The following is a 25,165-nucleotide window of genomic DNA, read 5'->3' on the forward strand; positions in this document are numbered from 1 at the left end:
ACTAATTAATTTTTTATTCATCACTAATACATAGTTTGTACACTTACATGACACTGCACACCTCTTCTGTCTGCCTGCTGCACCCCTCAGCAGTGTATTTCAGTAGATCCACCTGTTCTACTCCCCACTCTTTCTCTGGTGTATCCGCTCACCTTCCCATACCTCTGGAGTACAACCCAGCTCTTGTATGCATAAATAAAGAAATCTTTTTTAAAAAAATAAGAAAATAGAATTATGTAATTGCCATATTTTTGTTTTTGCTTTGACTTCTAGAAGCAAATCTGATCATCAGGTTTTGCTGTTACTCCTTGAGATAGGAAAATCTGTTTTGTTTTGTTTTTTGACCCTGAGTTTGTATTTAATTTGATCAGTTGATCTGTTCTTTTTGGAAGGAGATGTAATAAAGTTATAGGAGGAAAGAACATGTTAAAAACAGACACAGCCTGAACAACATGTAAAGGTAGTTGTCTTGAAAGGGTTCTAACACCTACCTTTCAATAGGACTTTTTTTGACAATGGAAATTTTTGATAATCTGCTGTCCAATATGATAGGAGGCTGCCGAGCACTTGAAATATTGCTAATGTGACTAAGGAACTATATTTTTTGTTTCGTTTTATTTAAATATCCTCATGTGGAGAGTAGTTACCACATTAGATAGTAGAGTTTAAGTAGAACAGAAATAAATACTAAGTGGGAACTGATCTTAATAGAGCTTATGGAATTTAATCACTGTCATTTCATCAGAGTAACAAAATAGATTGCAATTTAGGTCTCCCACCCTTTTACCCTTTTACCTAAGGGCCTACTGCCCCCTGACTATTCAGCCTCATAGACAAAAAAATTTCCTTCCCAAAATAACTCTTATTTTTGCTTTATAAAAATTTATTATTTATTTTAAAAAAATTATTTACTGCATAGAAGAACTGGGGTGTAGGCCAGAGTGAGAGCATCCACCAGAGATGATTGGGAACAGAACAGGTAGATTGACTGAAATACACTGTTGAGATGAACAGCAGGTGAGACAGGAGAGGTCGGCTGCACCATGTGGGTCAGATCCCTGGCCAGGGATCGAATTCAGGCAGTAGCAGTGATAGCATTGAGACTTACCCCCTAAGTCACCAGGGAGGCCCCCACTTTTTAAAATTTTAGCTGTATAATTGAAGTTCATTGTTTGTAATATTTGAATAAGATATAAGGAAGAAAATATGCTTCTACCATCTTAGATAACTCTAGTAACATTTTAAAATACTGGTAGGTGTGAAGCTGTACTCTTGAAACATAATATTATAAGCCAATGGTAAATTAATTTAAAATATATTTTTTAAATATTTAAAATATTTTCTGCATCTCTTTTTGTGTGCACCTGTGTGTATGCTTATTTGCATATATCAGTATATGTGTAAAGGCAATTACCAATTGTAATTTTTTCCCTTATTTCTCTTCCCTGACCTTTTTTGTTGTTGTGCTTAACTATACTTTTCTCTCTTGCCCTTGCTCTGGAATTAATCCCTCCCACACATGTTTTGCTCTTCCAAATAACCAATCCATTTTAAGAACTTGATGTGCATCCTACTTTGTTTTTTTAATAATATGCAAACACACATAATTTTTTATTCATCAGATAGACAGTCAATTCTGGTTAATTGTAGCTATGGCCTATAAGAATCTCTGAGAACACTTAATTAGTAAATACTGAATTGCAGCTCCTAAGAGAAATACAGAACGAGATTATTTTCCTATGACTCACTGAACAAATGTTTTTTTTTTTTCTTTTAAAGATGTATTTATTTATGTGTACAAGAAGTGGAGTACAGTCCAGAGTTGCGGGAGTGGGGTGAGAATATTCACCAGAGACAAAGTGAGGAGCACAACAGGCAGATTGACTGAAATACACTGCTGTGGGGAGCAGCGGATGAGACTGGAGAGGTCTGCTGCCCCATTGTCTGCGCCATGTGGGTCACCTCCCTAGCCTGGGATGGCTGCAGGGGCTGTTGATAGATAGCTTCATAGTGCTGTACTTCAACACCTTGCTCCACCAGGGAGGGCTGGAACAAAAATTTTCTAAATCAACCAATCTAGTGTGACCTTACTTTATGTGCATTTGTTTTAAAGGCACTTTATTTTGTATTACTATTTGGTAACATTGAACACCCAGTCAATAGCTCCCATACCTGAATAAAACTTATTTAACACATTTTCTCCATAAGGTACATCACAGTCTTCACACACTAGTCAGCACTTTTTAGATTTATATTTAGGGGCTGTTTAAAATAGCAAAATCACCCACAAAAACAGAAAAAAATGCTAAAAACCTACCACTAAAAAGACCACAAAAAAGGCATTTGTTTACAGTGTAGAGATAAATCAAGAAGGCAAAATGTCACTTTATTCAACTTCAGCTAGGAATTGTGTTTCAAGCATCTCATGTTTTTTGCTGCTCTCCATGTGTTCACAGATGACCATAAAAGTGCTGTGAGTTTTCCCTCCCAGCCCCTAAGCAATTATCTTTCTACAGTTGCTGAAAGTTAATCTAGATACTGTGTATAAGTGCAATTATACAGTATTTGTTCCTTTATATTGACTTCTTTCATTTAATATAATGTCTTAAAGATTCACTCAAACTGTTCTAGGATGTGTTAGAATTTCCTTCCTTTTTTTTTTTTTTTTAAAGATTTATTTATTTATGCTTACAGAACTGGGCTATAGGCCAGAGTGTGGGGGGTGAGAGGATTCACCAGAGACAGAGTGGGGAACAGAACAGGCAGATGTACTGAAATACTTGCTGAGGGAGCAGCGGCAGGCAGATCAGGAGAGGTCTGCTGTGCCATGTGGGTCAGCTCCCTGGCTGGGGATTGAACTCTTGCTGCAGTGGCTTCTGAGAGCTTCATAGTGCAGTGCTCTGACCTGTTGAGCCACCAGGGAGAACCCAGAATTCCTTTTTAAAGATCTTGTCAATGCTGCTTGGACCTTGAGCCATTTCAATGTGCAAAAGAACATTTTTCTTTACCCTGGAAAAATTTTACGATGGTATTTGTTAATCAGTGCCTCGTGGCATGTGTTCTTTTCTCCTGACAGAACATTTATTCACAGGTTAGCTTCATTTGACTTTTCTCGTAATCCTCTTAACTTTTCCCTCAGCTTTACATTTCTTTGTATTTAAGATGTTTCTTAGAGTTGATTGACCAGATTAGTAATCCTATTCTCAACTCTTAAACATCTTTCAATTTATTTTACTGAAATTTTTTGTTTATAAGTAATAGTTATATCCCCAAAAAAAGTCTCTGTGTGTTTGTTGAACCTAAATCTTGTTATGTTTATTGGTTTGGATTACCATCTTATTTTCATCTCATAGGGTCTACTTTCTAACTTAGGGTTTGTCCTTCCTCTGGCTATTAGATCCACTCAGGTACATTCATGTTTTCCTTTTCTTTGTTCATTGGGTCTCATGTCCAATAAACCTGCAAGTGGTAGAGGTGCAGTGATCTTTGTCCCTGTGAGCCAGAAGTGGGAGGCTGTCAGTTTCTTTGTCCAGGAACCAGGAGAAAGTCTCGCTGCTCTTCTTTCTCTCCTGCTACAAAGGATAGAGCTTCTCAAATCCCAAGCTGAATGAACTCAATCATGTATCCAGGATGCCTACACCTCCAGTGGACCAGGGAGACTAGGTCACTCGGGTCCATGGAATTGTGCTCAATTTCTTATTTGTTCCAGAGGGGAGAAAATGTTATACCAACTCTAGATTCTGACAGAAATTTGAGCCTCGCAACCCTCCCTGCTCGTTTCCCTAGAACACAGTTGAGGAAGAATAGGATCCTCCTATTCAAGCTACTGTCTGTCCCTGCATGGTATGACTAGATTATCTCAGCCTTGTTAACTGTTTTACTATAGACTGGTTTTAACAGTCTACACTTGAAAGACCCCAAAATGGCTTCTTAGTTTTTGTTTTTGTTTTTTTTGTATTGGATCACTGTAGTGAGCAGAGTTCTTAACTAAGTGGAGGCAGCGAAAACTCTTTTTTCTTAGGTATCCTGTACATATAATTGTATATTGGAGAGCAGAGTCAACTGCTTTTGTTTCCTTTGGCAGAAAGGCAGCAACAACTCGTCTCTACTGGAGTGTGTCAATGCTAAGAAGACAGACTCTCCTTCAGAACAGTTTAGCCATCCCTCAAAGTGGCTAGAAACTTGTCAACAGGAATCTGATGAGCCCCACCTTGATCCAGTTCCCCAAACCAACTCTACTCCCAAAGCATCTGAGGAAACGGTAGACTTACTGGCTGATAATGTGATTAAAACCCTGGTCCTGGAACCTCCTATATTGGGGCAGCAGCAAGATATTACACACACAGTCCATTTAGACACCATGGAAGAGACGAATAGCACGTCTCTAGATGAGCCTTTGAGAACAGAAGATCTTCAGGGAAAGGGGGAAGCACCCTGCGTAGAAGACAGCTTTTCAGAAGTTGTTCTTGCCTTGCCTGAGAAACCTACATTTGAAGAGCTTCCACCCCATCTCTTAGAGTACTCACCAAATCTGAACTCCGAGCAGGGCCCACACTCTCCCAAGGAAAGCCTGAGAGATGGCCTGGCTGAGGCTGAGGACTTGAGCCCTTCTGAAAGTAATGCCCTCTTGCCTACCTCCATGCTCTGGCTTTCCCCTTCTACTGCCTTAGCCGCAGATTTCCCTGTCAGTGATGTGGACCCAGGAGAGGGAATTGTAGAGCACAGAGCTAATAAGGAAGGAGAAATGAGCTCTCTCACATTCCATGAGGAGGCTGAATTCAGAGAGCAAGCATTTGTCTCAGATATGGAAGGTATTCCGTCCACATGTCTGACCCTAAATCCAGGAGAGATGGAATCCCAGGTAGCTTCAGAACTGGCAGTGGAAGATGCTGGTAGGATTCTCATCTCTGATACAGGACCGTGGATGTCTCCACTGGCCTGGCTGGAAAAAAGTGTAAATACCTCTGCCATGCTGGAAAATCTCCGTCAAAGCTTATCCCTTCCCTCTGTGCTTCGGGATGCTGCGATTGGCACAACGCCTTTCTCTACTTGCTCGGTTGGGACTTGGTTTACTCCCCCAGCCCCACATGAAAAGAGTTCAGAAGCATCCCAAACAGGCGTGGTGGACACGAAGGACAGTCCTGAGCCAGAGCACCTCTTGTGGCGGTAAGCGTATCCTTGCACCTCCTGAGTCCACTTAGACCTGGACCTGATACTCCCACCTCCTCCTCTCTCTTATCTTCCTCTCTTCCTGCTGCAGCCGCCCTCCAGATCTGACTACCTTATCTCGACGTGACCTGGAAGATAACCTGCTGAACTCTCTTGTCGTTCTGGAAGTTCTTTCCCATCAGCTGCGGGATTGGAAGAGACAGCTGACAAGCTCTCACCCAGAAGTTCAGGACAATAACACACAGACTGATACCTCTCCCTGTGGGGTAAGCAGGTTCTTCCCAAAGCTTGGAAAATCTCATTGAGCCTCTTCCTGAAAGTGTATGATAATCTGCCAGATGGCAAAGGGGATGCCTTAATCACAGCACATTCTTAGAATGTATGTAAAAGTGGGTTCTGGAAAAAAAAAAAAAACAAAAAACCCTAAAACTGTGGATACTCACTTTACCCCTGGGGTACATCAAGACTTCCCAAGGGAATACAGGCAAGGAAAATTTTGAAGGGCTTGGTTTCTAGAATCTTCAATTTCCGGATGTACTGTTCACTAATTTTTTCTTCCTCATTCTCAACTGCTCTTGCCTACTTTACTAAAGAATGTACTTACCACATTTCCTGAATCTTATTTTGTCAGGTATAGTCATTAAAGGACAATAGGAAATATTGATATACTTGCTGAGAATGCATATGTGACTGCAATGACTCCATATAATACATCACTTTTACCTGCTTTCAACAAAATTGAAGGAAGACTTTAATTATGTCAGTGGAACACTAAAGATTTTGATGAAAGTTCACTTTGAGACTTTTGGTGTATGTTTTCAAAGGTGCTCCCAGAACTGGGTGACATGACCTGCCTTCCTTCTTCCTTATCTACTAATTACATGAAGATTTCTCCTTCATGTCCTTATCTTTAAGAAAGGAAAATAGACAAAATTATTGTTGAACCATGTGTCTTGTAGGAATTGTAGTGACCACGAGGCACATGAAGGGGAAGAATCTTCATTTATTTTATTAACAGATGGTTCCCATTAAAATTTCACTGCATATGTTTATGATTTTATTCAAAATTAGAATATTTACAATGATGAGTATACAACTGATGAAAATATTTCTTCATCCAAAAGAAACTTTTCTTCCAAATGTTATGAGCAGAGGAATTTAAAAGAAGTTTAAACTTAGATCAATTTTTTGTTGTTGCAGAGAAACTGATGAATAATAGACTTTGAAGTACAAATAATGTATTACATAATATAGTATACTACAGCCTTTGTAACAATTTTACTTAATCTTCTAAGACTACTGTAGGTTATGAGAGGAAAACAGTTAAGGACTACTGTCCGAGAGGTTCTTACTGTGACAACACAGGCCTAGGAAAGAAGGGAATGGTGTCAGGGAAGGGATCGATAGCCTTGGCATTGTGGCTGTTGCAAAGAAGACTTGGTTTCCAAATGTCCAGAGACCGCCTTTACCTTGACAAGTTCCTCAACGACTTTACCTTTTGCCAAAGTCCTGGAAACCATAGTCTCTTTGTTCCTCTAACTGCTTAATTTCTTTCCTATGTTTTCTTATTTTTATATTCTTCCCTCTTATCCTTGATCTTCAGTTGTTCTGCCTCCAGGGACACATCCCTTACATTTTGCTGTGTAGGTCACGCTCTAATCTCATCGTCTGCCTGACTGCACCGGCAGAACAGTATGGTGCCCTCTGCAGGGCTCTTCAGGTACTTCGTGCCGTACAGCTGGCACCATAGGGAATGATGTTTGTTTTGCTGGGGAAGAGTGATGAATTCCAAGAGATCTGCCTCCTTAAATGCACACTGCCACAGCACAGTACAGCACTGCACAGCTTGCTACAGTGATGGCTATCTTTCAGCAGTAATGAAGACTCTCCACTTTCAGAACTTTCAATTTTATGACTTTGCTGTCTTGGAGATCCTCCTGATCTACTTTACAGAGCACACTAAAATTTTTTCTGCTCCAGGATAATGGACAGTTAGAGGACAAGAAAGTAAAATTTACTAATATTTGAGAAAGTTATTATTACTGGTAATTAAAGACATGCAGTCGAAACAAGTGCCAAAGTAGTATTCTGACAAAATAGTAAAATGGATAATGCTTGTAAGCTTGGCCTGTTTCCAGTAGGCAATAAATTGCTTCAGTCTTTTTTGAAAACAATTTAAGACTTTAAAAACAGTTCAAGAGAGTTTTTGACCCAGTAACTCCACTTTTAGGGATAAATCCTAAGAAAAAAAACCTATATAAAGATAATCACATTTTTTTTTTTTAAGATTTATTTATTTGTACAGAATGGCAGTACAGGCCAGAGATGCGGAGGGTAAGAGGATTCACCAGGGACAGAGTGGGGAGCAGAACAGGCAGATCGATGAAGTACACTGCTGAGGGGAGCAGCGGGCAGGCCAGGAGAGGTCTGCCGTGCCATGTGGTCACCTCTGGGGCAGGTGGATCGAACTCATGCAGAAGTGGCTTAAAGCTTCCTTGTGCAGTGCTTTAACCTGCTGTGCCACCAGGGAGGGCCGATAATCACATTTTTAATAAGGAAAAAAAATTAAAATAATGGTACATCCATACGATGGAATATTCTGTAATCAGTGAAAGTATATTTGTGAAGAGTTTTTAAGACCATGGCAAAACAAGTTTAACATAAGTTTATGGTTTTTAAGAAAAAAAAAATCAGCTCAGATAACCCTCTGAGAAGCTTTGAGGTCAGGTAAAAATACCAGCAGAAATTAAAAATGGGTGGTATTCCAAAGTAGGTTCCCCCCAAAGCAGATGTTCCAGTCTCAGGCTACTCCAGTGAGGAGATTAAATATTGATTCAGGGCTAAATAACAACAGTAGCTTAATAAAATTACTAAGAGCAGGGCCCTAATTTATTTACATAGTCTTAATTATAGTTTTTCTTAAGCATTACTGTATTTCATCAACAACTTTAAGATACTACCAAATCTAAGATATATCCAAATTTCTGTGTAGAGGTATACTGTGATCTCTTGAGGGGAGTGCTATACTATTGGTTAAGAAACTCTGCTGTAGTTGGTAGAACTATTTTTAAAGATTTATTTATTTATGCATACAGAACTGGGGTACAGGCCAGAGGTGTGTGTCGGGGGTGAGAGGATTCACCAGAGACAGAGTGGAGAGCAGAACTGGAAGATTGATGGAAATACACTGCTGACGGAAGCACTGGGTGGGTCAGGAGAGGTCCTCCATGCCATGTGGGTCACCTCCTGGTCGGGGATCAAACTTGTGCTGTAGTGGCTGCAATAGCTCCATAATGTTGTGCCACCAGGGAGGGCTGGTAAAACTATTAATGATTACTTTTTTCCATTTTGTTCATTTGTGTATTTTCAAAAAATTTAGAGCAAACATCGGTTGCTCTTATAACTAGAAAAGAATGTTATTTTAAAAAGGGGTTTTTAATCAACCTCTGGATTTCATTCCTGACTTGGCTTCATCAAACTGTGAACTTTGCTCCTACTTTTAATAGGGAAGATTCTTTTAACTCGGTAGGAGAGGGGATGGGGTGTTGGTAGAGCTTACACAAAAGGAACAACTCTGTTTCTCTGACTAGATAAGTAAGAAGCCTCCATGTCTTTGGGAGAACCAAGAGATTGGGCAGGCGCTGCAACAGGCCAGGAATATCATGGTAAGTGTTTGACTATGTCTATACCTCTGCTGGGTCTCCGGTGAAGATCAAGAATGACAGACACAACAGTCGTGGCAGTGAAGAGAGCTTTTCTAACTTTTGTTAAGTTCACCTCCCTGCTGGGAACTTCAAACTGGGATCAGTGACTTTCTCCTCAGTGTCCCTTTCTTCCTGCTCAGTGGCTTTATTTGACCTAGTCAAATCATCTTTCCCTCTACAGCAGTCATGGGTGCTGATCTCTAAAGAGGTGATATCCTTGCTTCACCTATCTATGTTACACTTAGAAGAAGATAAAGCCACCATGAGCCAGGAGGTAAGAAATGTGAAGGTAGAGGCCTTTGGTGGGGCTGAAAGCCAAACATTGGAACAAGACACAGCATCTGATTCTTATGCAGTCTCGGCGTGTGGAAACCTTGGTCTCCTGCTGTTTCGATGTGTTGAAGAAATTGAGGACAAGACTCCAGAGCCTCAAAGCAGAAGGCGCGGAGGCAAAACACAGAGAGGAAATGGCCCTCCGAGGCCAGGATGCGGTAAGGCGGCAGGTTTTTGTCCTTGGAAGTAGGAGAGCTCTTCCTGTGGGAATGCAGATTCATTGGAGACATAAACAGGCAACCTAGGAACCGCTTCCCTTGAGGCGTAATGAAGTAACTAAGTGGAGCCATGGAAAGTTAGGGTTTTTTATGCTGTTTCCCTCTTGTGTTCACTCTGTCCTTGCCATCTTTCCTCTTAACAGGCAGAAACTGTGCTAGAGGCTTTCTGTGCACATGCCAGCCAGCGTATAAGCCAGCTAGAACAGGATGTGGCATCCTTGAGGAAGTTCAGAAGCCTTTTGAAGGAAACCCAGACCCAAATGGTATAATTTGAGTGCATTTTCTTTTCTTTCTTTTTTTTTTTTTTTAAAGATTTATTTATTTATGCGTATAGAGCTGGGGTACAGCCAGAGGTGCAGGAGCGGTAAGAAGGTTCACCAGAGACAGTGGGGAGCAGAACAGGCCTATTGATGAAGCACACTGCTGAGGGGAACAGCAGGCGGGTCAGGAGAGGTCTGCCACGCCATGTGGTCACCTCCGGGGCAGGGATTGAACTCGTGTTGAAGTGGCTTTAGCATCTTAGTGCTGTGCTTTACCCGCTTCGCCACCAGGGAGGGCCTTGAGTACATTTTCTTTTGGAGGGCCCATGCCAACACATTGGGAGGATGGCCACATACCCCCACCATGCTGTGACCAGAGGAAAGCGGCTCCTTGCATAGGCCCTCTTCTCACTTAGGTAGGCCTTCATACTGAGCAAGAAGAGCTGGCTCATCAGACATCGAGTCTTACTTCAGTCTTGCATCAGGACTGGATAGCCATGCAACTGGATGTGAGTATTTGGGGCCACCACACCACTCCTTTACTCCAGCCCTGTTAGGCACTTGGCCTCATGTTCGTTCTGCTGACCTGCTTGCTTCCCCTGGCAGTATGTAACATGGACAGCTTTGCTGAGTCGGTCTCAAGAACTCATAAAGAAACTCACAGCCAAGAGCAAGCAGACTCTGCAGGAGCGTGACACTGCACTTGAAGAAAAGCAGCAGGTACAACCTAGGAGTGGGGACTCTTAGTTTTTAGTTCTGGCTTCCTCTTTTTCTACAGACGGCTTTTCCTCAGGAGTATGATCATTAGCTTCTTAACTTGGCTCTGACCTTTTTCTACCCTGAGGGTTTGGAGATCAGTCAGGTTCCTTTGCTGTAAGATGACGTTGGGCCCAGTTGTTTCCTTTGTACTTCAGCACCTTCTTCAGCAACTTTTCTACCTTTTCTCTGAAAATTGGCCTCATTTGCTTCAGTGTTTCTGTGCAGGAGCAAGATTGTTTGCTGTCCTAAAGTAAGTGCTGGGTCTCTTGATTCAGCAGGAGTGGTGGGAGGAAAACTGTCTTTTCTTCCTAGGTTTCTAGGGAACTGGAACAAGTCTCTGCCCATTTAGAGGACTGCAAAGGCCAAGTAGAACAATTAAAGTTGGAAAACACTCGTTTAGCAACAGGTGTGTGCACGTGTGTGTGTGCAAGTAATTTTGCCATGAGGCTTGGGGTGTGGCAGTAGAGCAAAAAAATGCTAGAGAGCACTTGTTTTGGAGCAGAAGTATAGGATTTTGGCCTGGTGACCACATAGTGTCATTAGGATACTCTTGGTCTAGATCTCCGGGTCCAGCTGCAGATTCTGGCCAGCATGGAGAACCAGCTGAAAGAGCTACAGAGTCAGCATGCCCACTGTACCCAGGACCTGGCCACAAAGGATGAATTGCTCTGCCAGCTTACCCAGAGCAAAGAGGAGCAGGCTGCTCAGTGAGTTCCTCTCAGGTTATTGTAGCAGTAGGTACTCAGGCTAGAGGGCTAAATGGACTCTAATATAAGGTCTCTGGCAGATGGCAACAGGAAGAGATGGCCCTAAAACACATGCAGGCTGAACTGCAGCAGCAACAGGCTGTCCTGGCCAAGGAGGTACAAGACTTGAAGGAGACCTTGGAGGTAAGACATGCCTCAGGCTGGGGAGCTGGCAAGAGAAACTGGTGCCTGGTGGTATTGGGGTGAGGTTTTAGACTCTGGACTGGAAAATCCTCTGCTCCCAAGGCTCTGAAAGTCCCAAGGCACTGGGGCTCATTTTCCCCACCATCCTAGCTCCTTCCTTTCCTTTTCCTGCTTTCCTAGTTTGCTGACCAAGAGAATCAGGTTGCTTACTTGGAGCTGGGTCAGGTTGAGTGTCAGTTGAAAACCACGCTGGAAGTGCTCCGGGAACGCAGCCTGCAGTGTGAAGACCTCAAGGACACCATAGAAAACCTGAAGTAAGAGCCCCTCCTGTCTGTGCTTCCCCCAAAATGCTTCTCTCTCTCTCTCTCTTTTAAAGATTTATTTATTTATGCATACAAGAGCTGAGATACAGGCCAGAGATGTGGGGGTGTAGAGGATTCACCAGAGACAGAGAGGGGAGCAGAATAGGCAGATCGACAGAAATACACTACTGAGGGGGAGCAGCAGGTGAGACAGGAGAGAGCTGCCACACCATGTGGGCCAGCTCCCTGACTGGGGGTCAAACCTGGGCTACAGTGGCTTCATGATGCTGCACTTTAATCCCTTGTACCACCAGGGAGAGCCCCTAAATGCTTCTCTTTCCCAGGAATGCTTCTGGAAGCTAATCTCTAAGAAGGGTGTTGTGCCAAAGTTCTAGTTTACTCTTAAAATGCAATGCTGGGGATTTGGGAGAGGTGTTCAGAGGTCTTTGGTCTTTGGCAGCTTTCCTTGCTCCTCATTTCAGGGCTCAGCTGGCTAGCACCATAGCAGAATACCAGGAGCAAGACCTGGAGAAGACGCATCAGTATTCCCAGGAGCTTGGGGTGTTGACTGAGCAACTACAGAACCTAACCTGCTTCCTACAGGAGAAACTACAGGAAAAGGTAGGACCTGGGGGCTCCTCCTTCCAGTTATATCTTTGAACAGTTTTATTTCTTGCTTTCTGATGCTTATAGTTTTTTTTTTAATCCTTATACTTCTAATTCCCTTTTCTTGCTTTACTGTATTAGTTAGAACTTTTACCGTGATGTTGAAAAGGAGTGGTGAGAGGGGCCATCCTTGCCTCCTGCCTGATATGAGTGGGAAACTGTTTCTAACCATTATGTATGATCAAGCGCTAGGTTTTCGTAGCTACTCTTTATCAAGTTGGAGAAGTTCCCCGCTGCTTCTATATTACTAAGAGTTTTTCTAGTTGTGTCTTTTTAAAAAAGATTTATTTCATTTATTTATACATACGAGAGCTGAAGTGTAGGCCAGAGGTATGGGGGAGGGAGGGTGAGAGGATTCACCAGAGACAGAATGGGGAGCAGAACAGGCAGACTCATGAAGTACACCGCTGAGGGGCGGGGGTTGAGACAGGAGAGGTCTGCTGCGCCATGTGGGTCAGCTCCCTGGCCGGGGATCGAACTCATGTGCAGTGGCTAGTGATAGCTTCATAGTGCTGAGACTTGCACCACCAGGGAGGTCACTAATTGTGTCTTTATTGTATAGAACCAGCTTCTTAAAATGCTATTCTTCCATCTCTGTGACCTTCAGTAACTTTCAGTTGCCTACAAGATCTCCTTAGCCTGTCATTTAGACTTTCCTTCACCTGTCTCCCACCTCCGCGTTATGAATCCGCTAGCCATCTGGGCTGTTTCTACACCGCACATGTGTCCCACCTCCATTCTTGCTCAGGCTCACGATGTTGCCACATCTGTTCTCCTCTGTCTTCAAACTGGAAATACCTTTCCCTTTCCTATTAAAGTCCTCCCTAATTCACCTTCTTTGAAATATTCTCCAGTCACACTCAGTGATCTCATGAACTTACTCTCCTTTGGCACTTACACTAACTTTCCTTAGATATCTGGTCTGTTCAACTAGACTGAAAGCAGACATTTAGCCTTGCTTCTTTAGGGCTTCCCATAGTACACACTAAACGTGTTTGACATCTTTCCAAAAACAGAATACTGATTATTCAGCAGTTAAAGTACAATCACAATCCTGAGGTCTGAATGTGCTTATGATCTGACCCTTTTCCCAGTTATATGCTGAGCATAGGAAATGCCAAAGAGTCCACAGTCTAGCAGCGGAAGCAGAGGGGTAAACTTGCGGTCTTCATTTGTGATTCTGAGAGAGGTCTGTGCGGATGACCACCATGGAGCATCGAGAAAGGAGCATCAGTTTCACTTTGGCGAGTTAGCATGTCTTCTCAAAGCATATGGCCCTCAGTCAGTCCTGAAGTTTAGAAATGTGCATGGCAGGGGTAGATTTAGAGGGAGGCCTGCTGGGCAGGGGAAATAGTAAATAAAAGTTTTAGAGATACTTTGTGTACTTTCTGTAGTGGTGACCTTGTAACAAGCCCTGCTTAGGTGCAGGACTATGGTTGAGCAAGGCAAGGCCCTGCTTACAAGGAATGTGGTAAGTCTGAGGACTAGAAAGTGGCTTTTAAAAAAAATTTACTTATTTATGTAAATTTTATGTTGTTCATCTTGATACGATATTTGATTTCTCCCCTCAGCTGTAGTCCGTGACCATCACCACAGTCCCTGTGCTCTTCCCTCCCCTGTTTTGATTTCTTCCTCCCCCTCCCCTGCTGTATGCCTCAGACATAGTCAGCTTGCAAGTCTTTGTCTTTTTCCTGACCCTTTATCTAGTTCCCTTATATTCCACATCTAAGTGAACCATCTGCTATTTCTCTTTCCCCTTCTGAGTTATTTTGCTTAGCATTTCCCTTCCAGCTCCGTCCATGTTGCTACAAATGGCATGAGTTTATCTTTTTGGATTGCTGAGTAGTATTCCATTGTGTAAATATACTATATCTTCTTGATCCAGTCATCTTTTGGGGGGCATTTAGGTTGTTTAGGAAATGGCTTTTTATAACTGGAGTGTAGGCGCTGTATTGGGTAGGGACGGCAAGGAGACCAGGCTGAAGAAGTAGGTAGGAAGTCAGATTCTGAAGACTTGAACTCATGGCACTTATAGTAAGGGTAGGGAGGAGGAGATCAATTGGATGAACTTAATTCATATTTAGAAGGTAGGAGTGCTACAACCTGTGACTAGTTTTATGTTGAAGTAAGGGAGAGAGTAACTGATGATGGATCTTAGATTGTGGGAGAGATGGTGTTGCGATAGAACTAGAGTCAGCAGACGTTCCCTATAAAGGGTGATATAATATTTTCTGTTCTGCAAATGATGTGTCTGTCTCAACTACTCAGCTTCGCCTTTATAGCCCAGGAGCTGCCACGACAATGTGTAGAAGGTCGGGTGTAATTGTATGTCAATAGAAATTTATCTACAAAAGCAGTCGGCAGGCCAGATTTGACTTCTAGACTGTAATTTGCTGTTCCCTCTGCTCGGGACTTGAAAATATTAGAAGAGGAGCAGATTTGGGGAGTTAGTATAAGGATAGTGGTGAGTATAGTTTTATACATATTACCCTCAGGTGAATTGTGGAACAGTCTGGTAGATATTTTTGCTGGCTGTCAAGCCTGTGGGTCTGGGGAGTGGTGGAAAAAATCCAGCTGAGAGAGACAGATTGAGGGATTATCTATGGAAGTGGATGTGTTTGTGGAGTTTCTGAGGTGAGGTCACATGGGGAATGGATTAAAATGTTAAAAGAGCAAGGGATGAGACTAATAATTAACAAAGGACCTGTGGATATAGAAAAGATATAGCCTGAAAGATATGAGACCTGCCTTTGAAGGAGAGAGAGCCATGCCCCAAAGCTAAGAAAAGGACATTTCTAAAGGAAGAATGTGGTCATTAATCATGAAATAACTCAGGTAAAAGCAGAGCTGAAAATTGTCCATTGCATTTGAAAGTAAGAATGGCATTGGTGAATTAAATGATGAAAATTTTGGTGAAATAGTGGAGTGTCACTGCATTGTAGTGGACAGGGGAATTAATAGATGGTGAAGGGAATAGGCAAGAAATGTAGGCTTTTCTTTCTTTCTTTAATTAATGGGAAAGAGAAAATGCAGTAGCTAAAAGGGGATTTAGGAAGTTTTTTTTTTTTTTTCTTTTTAATTGTTATTGCTCCCATGATAGAATTAAGTTCAGGGAAAAGAGCTAATGGAGAAATTGGAAGATAGCGAAGAGGTAATAGAATAGCATTGCAGATGTGGTCGGGGAGTTTGGGGAAATCACTAGCCCTGAAAAGCAACTAGGTTTTTTTCTCCTTTGCCCTTAGGCTGATCCCGAAGCACAACCTCCACTCACCAACAGTGCCTGCTTGGGAAGCATCTTGACAGCAAAAGTAGACACAGGTTAGAGGCCTGGAATCTAGGGGTGGAAAGCTGTGGCCACTTCTGATATCTTCAGCTGTTGGAGATACCCACCAGCAGACCCCTCTCTCCCTGGCAGACTGTTGGCCAGGTCACCAGAGGGGCCTCGGCCATGGCTGGTTTTTGTTTTACATCCAGAATCGGCTCCTGTGCCCTTGCTTGGAAGTGACAAGAGTGCGTTCACCCGAGTAGCACCCATGGCGTCCCTTCAGCCTACAGGTTAGGGTGGTTTCTCCAGGGAGCCTGCCTCATTTCTAGATCTGGTAGTGAGGATAAGGACTAAAGCAATGAGAAGTGCTTTGCTCTAAAAACCTCAATTCTATTCGGGCTCATTTTATTACTGCCTCTTGGGATCTGCAATGTTCCGGACATTCAAATCCTGTGGGTGGGGAACATGGATAAGAGTTGTGGAAATGATAGCTATGCTCTTGCCACACCTCTGCCTTTATCTGGGACTTTTCCTTTCAGAGACCCCTGATGTGGAGAAGAGTCTGGCAGAACTGAGTGGTAGGACTCTGGAGCTTCAGAGCCTGTGTTCCCTGCTGCAAGAGTCTAAAGAAGAAGCTGTCAGGAGTCTGCAGGGGAAAATGTGAGAGAGGTCAAGTGAGAACACTCCTAATGGCAAGGGCCTAGCTAGCCCTGAGAGGACAGGAATGATGCTGAATTCTTCCCTCCCCTAGTTGTGATCTACAGGATAGACTGCAGGCCCGGGAAGAACAGCATCAGGAAGCGCAGAAGGCAAAGGAAGCAGACATAGAGAAGCTGAACCAGGCCTTGTGCTTGCGCTACAAGGTGAAGGAGGGGCCTAGAAGTGGGGCAACGAACTGGAGCAGCTCTACTGGCCCACTGGGAATCATTGTCTCTCCAGGAAGCTGGGTGGTGGGGATTTTCCAACCATTGCCCTAGTTTTACCCCTCTGGGGTCAGACATTTCACGTTTGGGAGTCAGCTATGGGGTGACCCATCTCCCCAGGCCAACCTAGAAGTTGGGAACTCTAGCAGAACTCTTATCACTGAAATGTGTCTTGTCTGATGTAGCCCTGGAGGGAGAACTGGAGTGTCACTAATTGGTATCACCTGGGCTGAGCATGAGTCAGATACTAAATATTATTTCCTGGCAAGGGCTTTAAGATTCGAGCCTCCCTCAATGCCTTCATTACTCCCTTTGCTTCACAGAATGAAAAAGAGCTGCAGGAGGTGATACAGCAGCAAAACCAGAAGATCCTAGAGCAGATAGACAAGAGTGGCGAGCTCATAGTATGTTCAAGACGCCCGGCTTTTTACTTCCTGAGTCACTGATAGCCAGGATCCCCATTCTGGGGATTAGATCCCCTGGTCTACTCTTGTTCACTTTGGATAAGAAGGATAGTGAGGGTATTTGGGGGCTACTGTATATCTCTCCATTCTTACCCCCAGAGCCTGAGAGAGGAGGTGACACAACTTACCCGCTCACTTCGGCGTGCAGAGACAGAGACTAAGGTGCTCCAAGAGACTCTGGCAGGCCAGTTGGACCCCAGCTGTCAGCCCATGGCCACTAGTTGGATCCAGGAGAAAGTGTGGCTCTCCCAGGAGGTGACTCTGGGTTGATAGAGGAGGTAGGCAGCTGGTGGGAACCCTAGACTATGCCCCTACTGACCTGGACATATCTATAGGTGGATAAACTGAGGGTGATGTTCCTGGAGATGAAAAATGAGAAAGCAAAACTCATGGTCAAGTTCCAGAGCCATGTAAGAATTCCCATGCATTTCCCACCACCACCAGCAAAAACTGCTATTCCTTTAAGCACAGGCTTTGTACAGTCTCTTTGCTTTCTAGAGAAATATCCTGGAAGAGAATCTTCGGCGTTCTGACAAGGAATTAAAGAAACTAGATGACATTGTTCAGCACATTTATGAGGTAAAGGAGGGAAGGAATTGATACAACTAAAAAGACCATGGAACAGGGTGCGGCCCTAGTAGGTAGAGATGAGCACAGCTCCAGTTCCCAGAGTGTGCTGAGAGCTGGGCTTTACTCACTCTTGCAAGCTACTCAGTGGCTTATTTTTTTCTCCTCTAACTCAGTGATGACTGGGTGCTTCCTGGGGCTGTGAGCTTTAGCCCTCAAGCCTGTGGCCCTGAGCTGCCTTTTCTGCCTCTTTTCCCAGACTTTGTTGTCCATTCCAGATGTTGTGAAGGGCTGCAAGGAGCTACAGGAATTGCTGGAATTTCTGAGCTAAGAAATGGAAAGCTGGAATCTGTTTTCACCCCTTTTTACCTGTATTACACCTTTAACCCAGTTCCAGGACCAACTGGCACACAGCCAGAGATGTTTATCTTTTTTTTTTTATTATTACTTAATCCAGCTATGTTTTAATGCTATTTAAATAAAATATATTTAGTGTATTTCTTCAGGCTCCCTGATCTTCTTTCTTTGAGGAGGGGTGGATGAGGTCTGGGGAGATGCAGCTAGGTCCTCTTTCCTGGGTTCCTCCACACATTCCTCCTGTTCTAATGCCGAGCCAAAACCAGCTGCCCCTCCTCTCTTCCCTTGCTTCCCCAAATGCGCTGGGCACTGGACTGTTTGTCCCTGGCTTAGGGCCTGGGGGCAACAGACAAGGCTTCATTCTCTTACCTTCTCCATCCCCCTCTGGTCTAGGCCTTGATGAATAATGGGGTGAGGACCAATAAAGTCACCCAAGTCCGTTGCTTACTCCTTGCCCAGGACTCCCACACTTGGTTAGTGCCTCTGTCCCATCTACCTGTTGTGACAGGCAAAATTCCCAACATCCTGCACAGTGCTATGTTCTTGGTAAAGGCTATTGTGGCAGAAATGAGGGCAAGACCATTTCCTGTGTCTGGGGCCCTAGTGGCTGCGCTCCAAGAGATGGGAGGGGGAGAGTCCACCACAGCCTGCAAGATGGCCCGGGACCAGGAGTCACTCCACCTCGTCGCTCCGCCCCTGGGGGCGTGGTCAAAGGCGGCCGCCAGTCCCGGGAAGGGGCGTGGTCGTGGCGGTGAGATGCCGGCCCCGCCCCCCGGGGGGGGGAGTCACGTACCTCTGCGGCATTAGCCGCCTCATTTACTGGAGCTTGGGCTGGAGCCACAGCGGCTGCTCCTCAGAGTCGAGGTGTTCCTCTGGCTGAGCTGTTCCCGTGGCTGCCGCCGCTAACTGCTGCGCACAGGTGAGGCTCCGGGTGAGGTGGGAGCTACTTAGCATCTCTGCTTGCTTCCCTTGGCTCTTCTTGCTATCCTTGCCCTGTTCCCTGGGGTCCCTGGACGTGCCTTCTCGCTCTCTCCTTACATCCTCTCTTACATCTTCACTCCAAATCCCGTGGCTCAGCTTCTTCCACCCCTCACTCACCTCTCACACCTGGACCTTAACTTATCCAATCCTTAATGTTCCTCTGTCTTTGGCATTTTTCATGTCCCTTTTTTAGGCTAATTTCCTTCTCCTGTTCTCTTGCCTTCATTCCCCCTGGTCTAGGTCCTACTCCCTGACTATTAGCCTGTCCATCACCTCCCGGAAAGGCTCCTCCTTGCTCTTCCTGCATCTCTCCCTTCCTTTTTCTGCTCATTCCTCTGAACCCTGACCTCTGCTCCCAACTCCCAACTGCATAGCCAGTGAGGCGAGGGGCATAAAAGGGGTTATGAAAGCCTGTGGCAGTTACTAGTACCACTCTTCCTCCGAAGCTGCCCCAACCCCCATAGAAAACCAAGACTTTCCTCCAGAAGCTTAGGGAAGGAGCAGTGATGGGGTGTTTTTGCCTCATTCTGAAGCCTTGGAAGTAAGTGCATTTTCCTGGGGACCCTGCTGAGGATGAAAACGGGAAAGTTGAAAAGGCCAGGGCTTTTGCTTAATTGAAAAAGGGGTGAAAGTCAGTGAGAGAAGATTGGCATCTTTACTCGGCAGCAGTTTCATCAAAGACCTGTAGCTTCAGGGCTGCTTCCCTCCCTACCCCCATCCTACATCGTTCCCTGAGGCTGGGAAGGGTGCCCACCGGGGACAAAAGGAGTGTGAGAACTGGGGCCCTAAGCCTGCTGTCAGCAGGACTGGTGCCACTTCGATGCCTAGAACCCATGCCAAGAATGACTGCCCTGTTCCCAGTCCCATGATTGTTGGGGGGTGGGGTGGAGGGAAAGCCATTAAGCCCATATGGCAAGGACAGGAAACAGAGCAGTTAGTGGATGTGGTCCAGTCTTATTATCTTGTCTCCACTCCAGAGAGCTGTCGCCATGCCCCACTCATACCCAGCCCTTTCTGCTGGGCAGAAAAAGGAGTTGTCTGACATCACTCTTCGGATTGTGGCCCCAGGCAAAGGCATTCTGGCTGCAGATGAATCTGTAGGTAGGTGGGGGGTCTGTGGCAGAGTGATGGGAGGGGGTGATCTGAGACCCCCTGGGGATGATCTTGCCACCTTTCTTCATTTGCCTCCAGGCAGCATGGCCAAGCGGCTGAGCCAAATTGGGGTGGAAAACACAGAGGAGAATCGCCGTTTGTACCGCCAGGTTCTGTTCAGTGCCGATGACCGTGTGAAGAAGTGCATTGGAGGCGTTATTTTCTTCCATGAGACACTTTACCAGAAAGATGATAATGGTGTCCCTTTCATCCGTACCATCCAGGATAAAGGCATTGTTGTGGGCATCAAGGTGCAGCCACTGGAGGAGGGTGGATGTGAAAATGTGGTGTATGGAGAATCCCCTATTTGTTCAGCCCCTATTTGTTTCCCTATAGGTTGACAAGGGTGTAGTCCCGTTAGCTGGCACTGATGGAGAAACTACCACTCAAGGTACAGGGCTTTAGCACCACAGAGCCATTGGGTGGTTGATACTGGCACAGACGGGCAGAGTGACAAGGCTGGCACTATGCTTGCAGGTCTGGATGGGCTCTCAGAACGCTGTGCCCAGTACAAGAAGGATGGCGCCGACTTCGCCAAGTGGCGCTGTGTGATGAAGATCAGCGAGCGCACGCCCTCAGCACTTGCCATTCTGGAGAATGCCAATGTGCTGGCCCGCTATGCCAGCATCTGCCAGCAGGTATGTGTATGTGTGTGAGGGGCTCAGGTGGAAGCCTTGTGCCCGACAGTTACAGCGCGCTTTCTCCCATCCCATCCATTGCCCCTCCCAACTCTCCTGCGCTTACCTGCAGAATGGCATTGTGCCTATTGTGGAACCTGAAATCCTCCCTGACGGGGACCATGACCTCAAGCGTTGCCAGTACGTTACAGAGAAGGTGAGTCTACACCTCGGCACGGATACGTACAGGGCAGCCTGACGAAGGAACATAATCCATAATCCATCATCCAGATTCAGGCTCTTTTCCCAAGTCCTCTTTTACTTGATCCCAGGACAGACTCATGAGTCTGAGCCTGTTTTGATAGTCATGTGAAGCCCAGTCACTTTGAGACAGGGAACACAGACGAATACACGGCAGGGGCCCAGAACCTTGTAAACCTCCTCTACTCCCCAGGTCCTGGCTGCTGTGTACAAGGCTCTGAGTGACCATCATGTGTACCTGGAGGGGACCCTGCTCAAGCCCAACATGGTAACCCCTGGCCATGCCTGTCCCATTAAGTATAGCCCGGAGGAAATTGCCATGGCAACTGTCACTGCCCTGCGTCGCACTGTGCCCCCAGCTGTTCCAGGTATCACCCTTTCTAACCTGCTGCTATCCTAAGACTCATCCTCAGGTTCTTCTTGTCACCTTTGGGGTCCTTTCCCCAGGAAAAAATAGGAAGTGACCAATTTATCTTCTCTTCTTCACCCTAGGAGTGACCTTCCTGTCTGGAGGTCAGAGTGAAGAGGAGGCATCCCTCAACCTCAATGCCATCAACCGATGTCCCCTTCCCCGGCCCTGGGCCCTCACTTTCTCCTATGGGCGTGCCCTGCAAGCCTCTGCACTCAATGCCTGGCGAGGGCAGCGGGACAACGCGGGAGCTGCCACTGAGGAATTCATCAAGAGGGCTGAGGTTGTCGGGGTGGGATTGTGTGCTGCCTACAGGATATGGCACCTGTGGGCTGGTTTGATCTGCTTACTGCCTCCCCCCTTCTTTTGCAGGTGAATGGGCTTGCTGCCCAGGGCAAGTATGAAGGCACTGGAGAAGATGGTGGCGCTGCAGCACAGTCCCTCTACGTTGCCAACCATGCCTACTGAGTACCCATAGCACCCCACAACCATTGGCCTGGCCGCCTGCATCTAATTTTGCCTGTAGTGCTAGCCATTCGGAGCAGAGATGCCTTCATCCAATACTGAATCCTTTTCTCTTCTCCCTGCTCCTCTCCCATTGCTACCCGAGACCACTGGATAAAGGGATGACTGAGGGCAGGAGTCTTTGCTTGAAGTCAGAGCAGCCTGCCAGAGTCTTCCCACTGCCTCTGCCAGCACCCATACCCTCCCCATTGGGCTTTCCTTGCCTGTGCGCTCTCCTGGAATCACAGGATAGGACACTAGACTTAACTCATGCCTAGCGTGTATACCACATAACAAAATAAATGTGGCAAAACATGCTTTGTCTGTGTATTTTATACATAAAATCCCCACTTCCATGTTTCTGATGCCTCTCTGGATCCTCTGATTGTGGAGATGGAGAGTTTTGAATTTTAGTGGGTTTTAAGTTTATGGGGGAAGGCCTCACCCAGTTACCATTCCCAGTTCAGGCCCTTGCCTGTTGATGTCTAAGGTGAGAGCAAGAGGCAGTGTGTAGGGTCGCCAACTGCTACTTCAGAGGCAGAGACTGCAGTTGCAGAAGTATGGCATGAAGCAAGATTTCAGTAATCTCTCTCTCTCTTTTTTTAAAAATTTATTTATTTATGCACAACAGGTCAGAGGTTTCACCAGAGACAGTGGGGACAGAACAGACAGATCTACTGAAACACACTGCTGAGGGGACAGCAGGCAGGTTAGGAGAGGTCTGCTGTGCCATGTGGATCACCACCCCTGCCGGGAAACCAAACTCGTGGTTGCTGATAGCTTCATAGTGCTGTGCTTTAACTTGTTGTGCCACCAGGGAAGGTCTAATTTCAGTAACTTAAAGGCAGCTTTTGTGCAAACTCCTCAGCAGGAGGCAGGACAAGCTGCTGGTTGGAGAGTCCCCTACGGGGCGTCACTGCAGATAGAGCACCAGCACTTCTAGCTGACAAGGAAAACCCCTAAGCCTCAGGACTGCATACTGAGGAAACCGGTTAGCTAGGAGGCTGCCTAGGGCTATTGTGCATTTCCTGTAGTATATGGGGAGAAGAGACTGGGCAACATCAGACATGGTGAAGTCTCACGCTGAGCTATTGTTATAGGGCACCCCAAATCTGTTCCAGAACAGGGGGAGAGGGACACCCCTGAAACCCCAAAATCCTGCCTGCTCTAAGTGGGTTCTGCCATCCGCCACAAGAAGACAAAACATATAAAACTTTAATGAAAAGGGACTTTAATACAGTGAATATACAATATGGAACACAAAGAATATAACTTCTAAATCAAACACCTGAAGGTACCCATCCTCTCATGGGAAAAGTCCACCCAAAAGGGGTTGGCCCAAAGCAAGGCCTGAAAGCTGCCACAAGACTAAAGCACCTTCTGGCCGGGACCCATGGAAAAGGGTCAGACATGGCCAGACAAATCTGGGAGGAAAAGAGCAAAATCAAAATCAATATAAACACTGCCATAGTCATCTCCCTACAGGTATCTCACCCACATCTGCCTTAACCAGTCCAGGGTCAGGAAACAAGCCCGGTTTCTTCATCACATGCTTGCTGCTCCATGTGGCTTCCTCAGGTCTCCTGGCTCTCCATCTGTAACAGGTACAGGTTTCATGGACTCCGCCCCTACTCCAGATGCTGGAACTCCAAATCCCATCAGTACCAAGAAGAAGCACGCTGGGACGTGAGGGTGGAGCTGAGCAGCCAGGTTGGGATAAAACCGGACATGTGGGTTCTGGGGGGACCTGGTGGTTCTCAGCTGATGGTTTTGGCGCTCAATTGGTTTTCAGCGTGCGGGTGGAGTCCAAGTCAGCAGAACGGGTAGGACATCCTAGTTAACCTGTGTTTCTCTCCCTCTTTCCCTGGGTTATTCCTTTACCTTTCTCCTTATAAATAAATCCATTATGTAACCTTTTGAGTGTGTCCATAATACAAGTGAATCGTAAGCGCACGGGTGAAGACCCACAGACAGGCAACCCAATTCACACTGGGGTGCCCAGTAACACATCCAGCTTCCTTCTCTTCTCTCTTCTCCTTTTTCTCTGCTCAGCTCCACCCTCCTTCTGGGTGGGGCAGGGAACCTGGAACTTCCCTTTTTCCTAGGGACCACCCTGTTACACTATGACCACATGATTGGGGTCCTCTTCTGACCAGCCCGCTGTTCCCCTTAGCAGTGTAATTCAGTAGATGTCTCTGTTAAAACAGGTAGATTAATAGTGTTTACTTTATGTGAAGGTGTTGGAGTGAATGAGTCAGTAAATCAACGTGATTAGAATAAGGTCTTCCTGCCCACTTCACAGGGAGTGTGCCCTCCCTGGTTCACACAGTATACACCCAGGATGCTCTCTTCTTTATTTGCTCACCTAGACCCGTGCTTACACCCCAGTCAAGTGGTCATAGCTCAGCATGAGACTTCATATGTCTGACGTTGCCCAGTCTCTTCTCCCCATATTCTACAGGAAATGCACAATGGCCCTAGAGCCTCCTAGCCAACCGGCTTTCTCAGTATGCAGATCTGAGGCTTAGGGTTTTTCCTGGTGAGCCAGAAGTGCTGGTACTCTATCTGCAGTGACTCCCCCTAGCGGACTGTGTCAACCAGCAGCTTGTCCTTTCTCCTGGGGAGGATTTTGCACATCATCTGCCTTTAAAAGTTACTGAGGGTCCTCCCTGTTGGCGCAGCTGGTTAAAGCACAGCACTATGAAGTTGTCAGCAGCCACTGCTGCAGGAATTTTGTCCCTGACCAGGGAGCTGACCCACATGGTGCAGCAGACCTCTCCTGACCCGCCGGGTGCGCCTCTCAGCAGTGTCTTTCAGTACACCTGCCTGTTCTGCTCTCCACTCTGACTCTGGTAAATCTTCTCACTACTCCTGTGCCACTGGCCTGTTATGCATAAATAAAAAAATTTAAAAAGAGATTACTGAAAATTTGCTTCATGCCATCTTTCTGCAGTGGCAGTCTATGCCTCTGAAGTGGCACTCCCTGAAAAGTCAGGGAAACTCGTTAAAATCACTTTGGTATAAGTGGTGAAATAAGAATCTGCATCCAAGTGATTAAGATCCAGAGTCTGTGCTTATGAATGTTCAAGAACTTTTTAAAAAAGATTTATTTATTTATGCATACAGTACAGGTCAGAGGTGCAGGGGAGGTGAGAGGATTCACCAGACAAAGTGGGGAGCAGAACAGGCAGACTGACGAAGTACACTGCTGAGGGGAGCAGTAGGCAGGTCAGAATTCTGCCACACCATGTGGGTCAGCTCCCTGAGATGGAATTTGTACTGAAGCAGCTTCAGCTAGCTTAATAGTGCTGTACTTTATATAAACTGTTGCACCACCAGGGAGGTGCAATAACTTTTTTTTTTT

The 25,165-nt window shown here is 45.6% G+C and overlaps 2 protein-coding genes across 2 annotated transcripts in view; both read left to right on the forward strand.

Annotated features, from left to right (window-relative positions):
- SPAG5 (sperm associated antigen 5) overlaps window positions 1-17,972 on the forward strand; it is a 19,260-nt gene extending 1,288 nt beyond the window's left edge. The window contains exons 3-24 of the mRNA XM_004685150.2: window positions 4,085-5,166; window positions 5,261-5,435; window positions 8,760-8,834; window positions 9,055-9,147; window positions 9,230-9,364; window positions 9,568-9,687; window positions 10,101-10,193; window positions 10,291-10,404; window positions 10,756-10,849; window positions 11,003-11,150; window positions 11,231-11,333; window positions 11,514-11,647; window positions 12,118-12,256; window positions 15,544-15,619; window positions 15,776-15,856; window positions 16,106-16,226; window positions 16,318-16,429; window positions 16,813-16,893; window positions 17,053-17,208; window positions 17,289-17,363; window positions 17,452-17,532; window positions 17,780-17,972. Coding sequence (XP_004685207.1) covers window positions 4,085-5,166; window positions 5,261-5,435; window positions 8,760-8,834; window positions 9,055-9,147; window positions 9,230-9,364; window positions 9,568-9,687; window positions 10,101-10,193; window positions 10,291-10,404; window positions 10,756-10,849; window positions 11,003-11,150; window positions 11,231-11,333; window positions 11,514-11,647; window positions 12,118-12,256; window positions 15,544-15,619; window positions 15,776-15,856; window positions 16,106-16,226; window positions 16,318-16,429; window positions 16,813-16,893; window positions 17,053-17,208; window positions 17,289-17,363; window positions 17,452-17,532; window positions 17,780-17,851 — 3,360 coding nt within the window. The 3' untranslated portion in view covers window positions 17,852-17,972. The remainder of the gene's footprint in view (window positions 1-4,084; window positions 5,167-5,260; window positions 5,436-8,759; window positions 8,835-9,054; window positions 9,148-9,229; window positions 9,365-9,567; window positions 9,688-10,100; window positions 10,194-10,290; window positions 10,405-10,755; window positions 10,850-11,002; window positions 11,151-11,230; window positions 11,334-11,513; window positions 11,648-12,117; window positions 12,257-15,543; window positions 15,620-15,775; window positions 15,857-16,105; window positions 16,227-16,317; window positions 16,430-16,812; window positions 16,894-17,052; window positions 17,209-17,288; window positions 17,364-17,451; window positions 17,533-17,779) is intronic.
- Window positions 17,973-18,682: 710 nt separating this feature from the next.
- Window positions 18,683-22,118, forward strand: ALDOC (aldolase C, fructose-bisphosphate). The gene is made up of 9 exons (XM_004684861.2): window positions 18,683-18,796; window positions 19,836-19,959; window positions 20,050-20,261; window positions 20,347-20,401; window positions 20,488-20,648; window positions 20,761-20,844; window positions 21,082-21,256; window positions 21,381-21,580; window positions 21,670-22,118. The coding sequence occupies exons 2-9, from the start codon at window positions 19,848-19,850 to the stop codon at window positions 21,763-21,765; spliced, it is 1,095 nt and encodes a 364-aa protein (XP_004684918.1). The 5' UTR covers window positions 18,683-18,796; window positions 19,836-19,847; the 3' UTR covers window positions 21,766-22,118.
- Window positions 22,119-25,165: the final 3,047 nt, after the last annotated feature.

The sequence above is a fragment of the Condylura cristata genome, unplaced genomic scaffold, assembly GCF_000260355.1.
Source record: "Condylura cristata isolate star-nosed mole 26May11 unplaced genomic scaffold, ConCri1.0 scaffold00017, whole genome shotgun sequence".
NCBI classification, from domain to species: domain Eukaryota; kingdom Metazoa; phylum Chordata; class Mammalia; order Eulipotyphla; family Talpidae; genus Condylura; species Condylura cristata.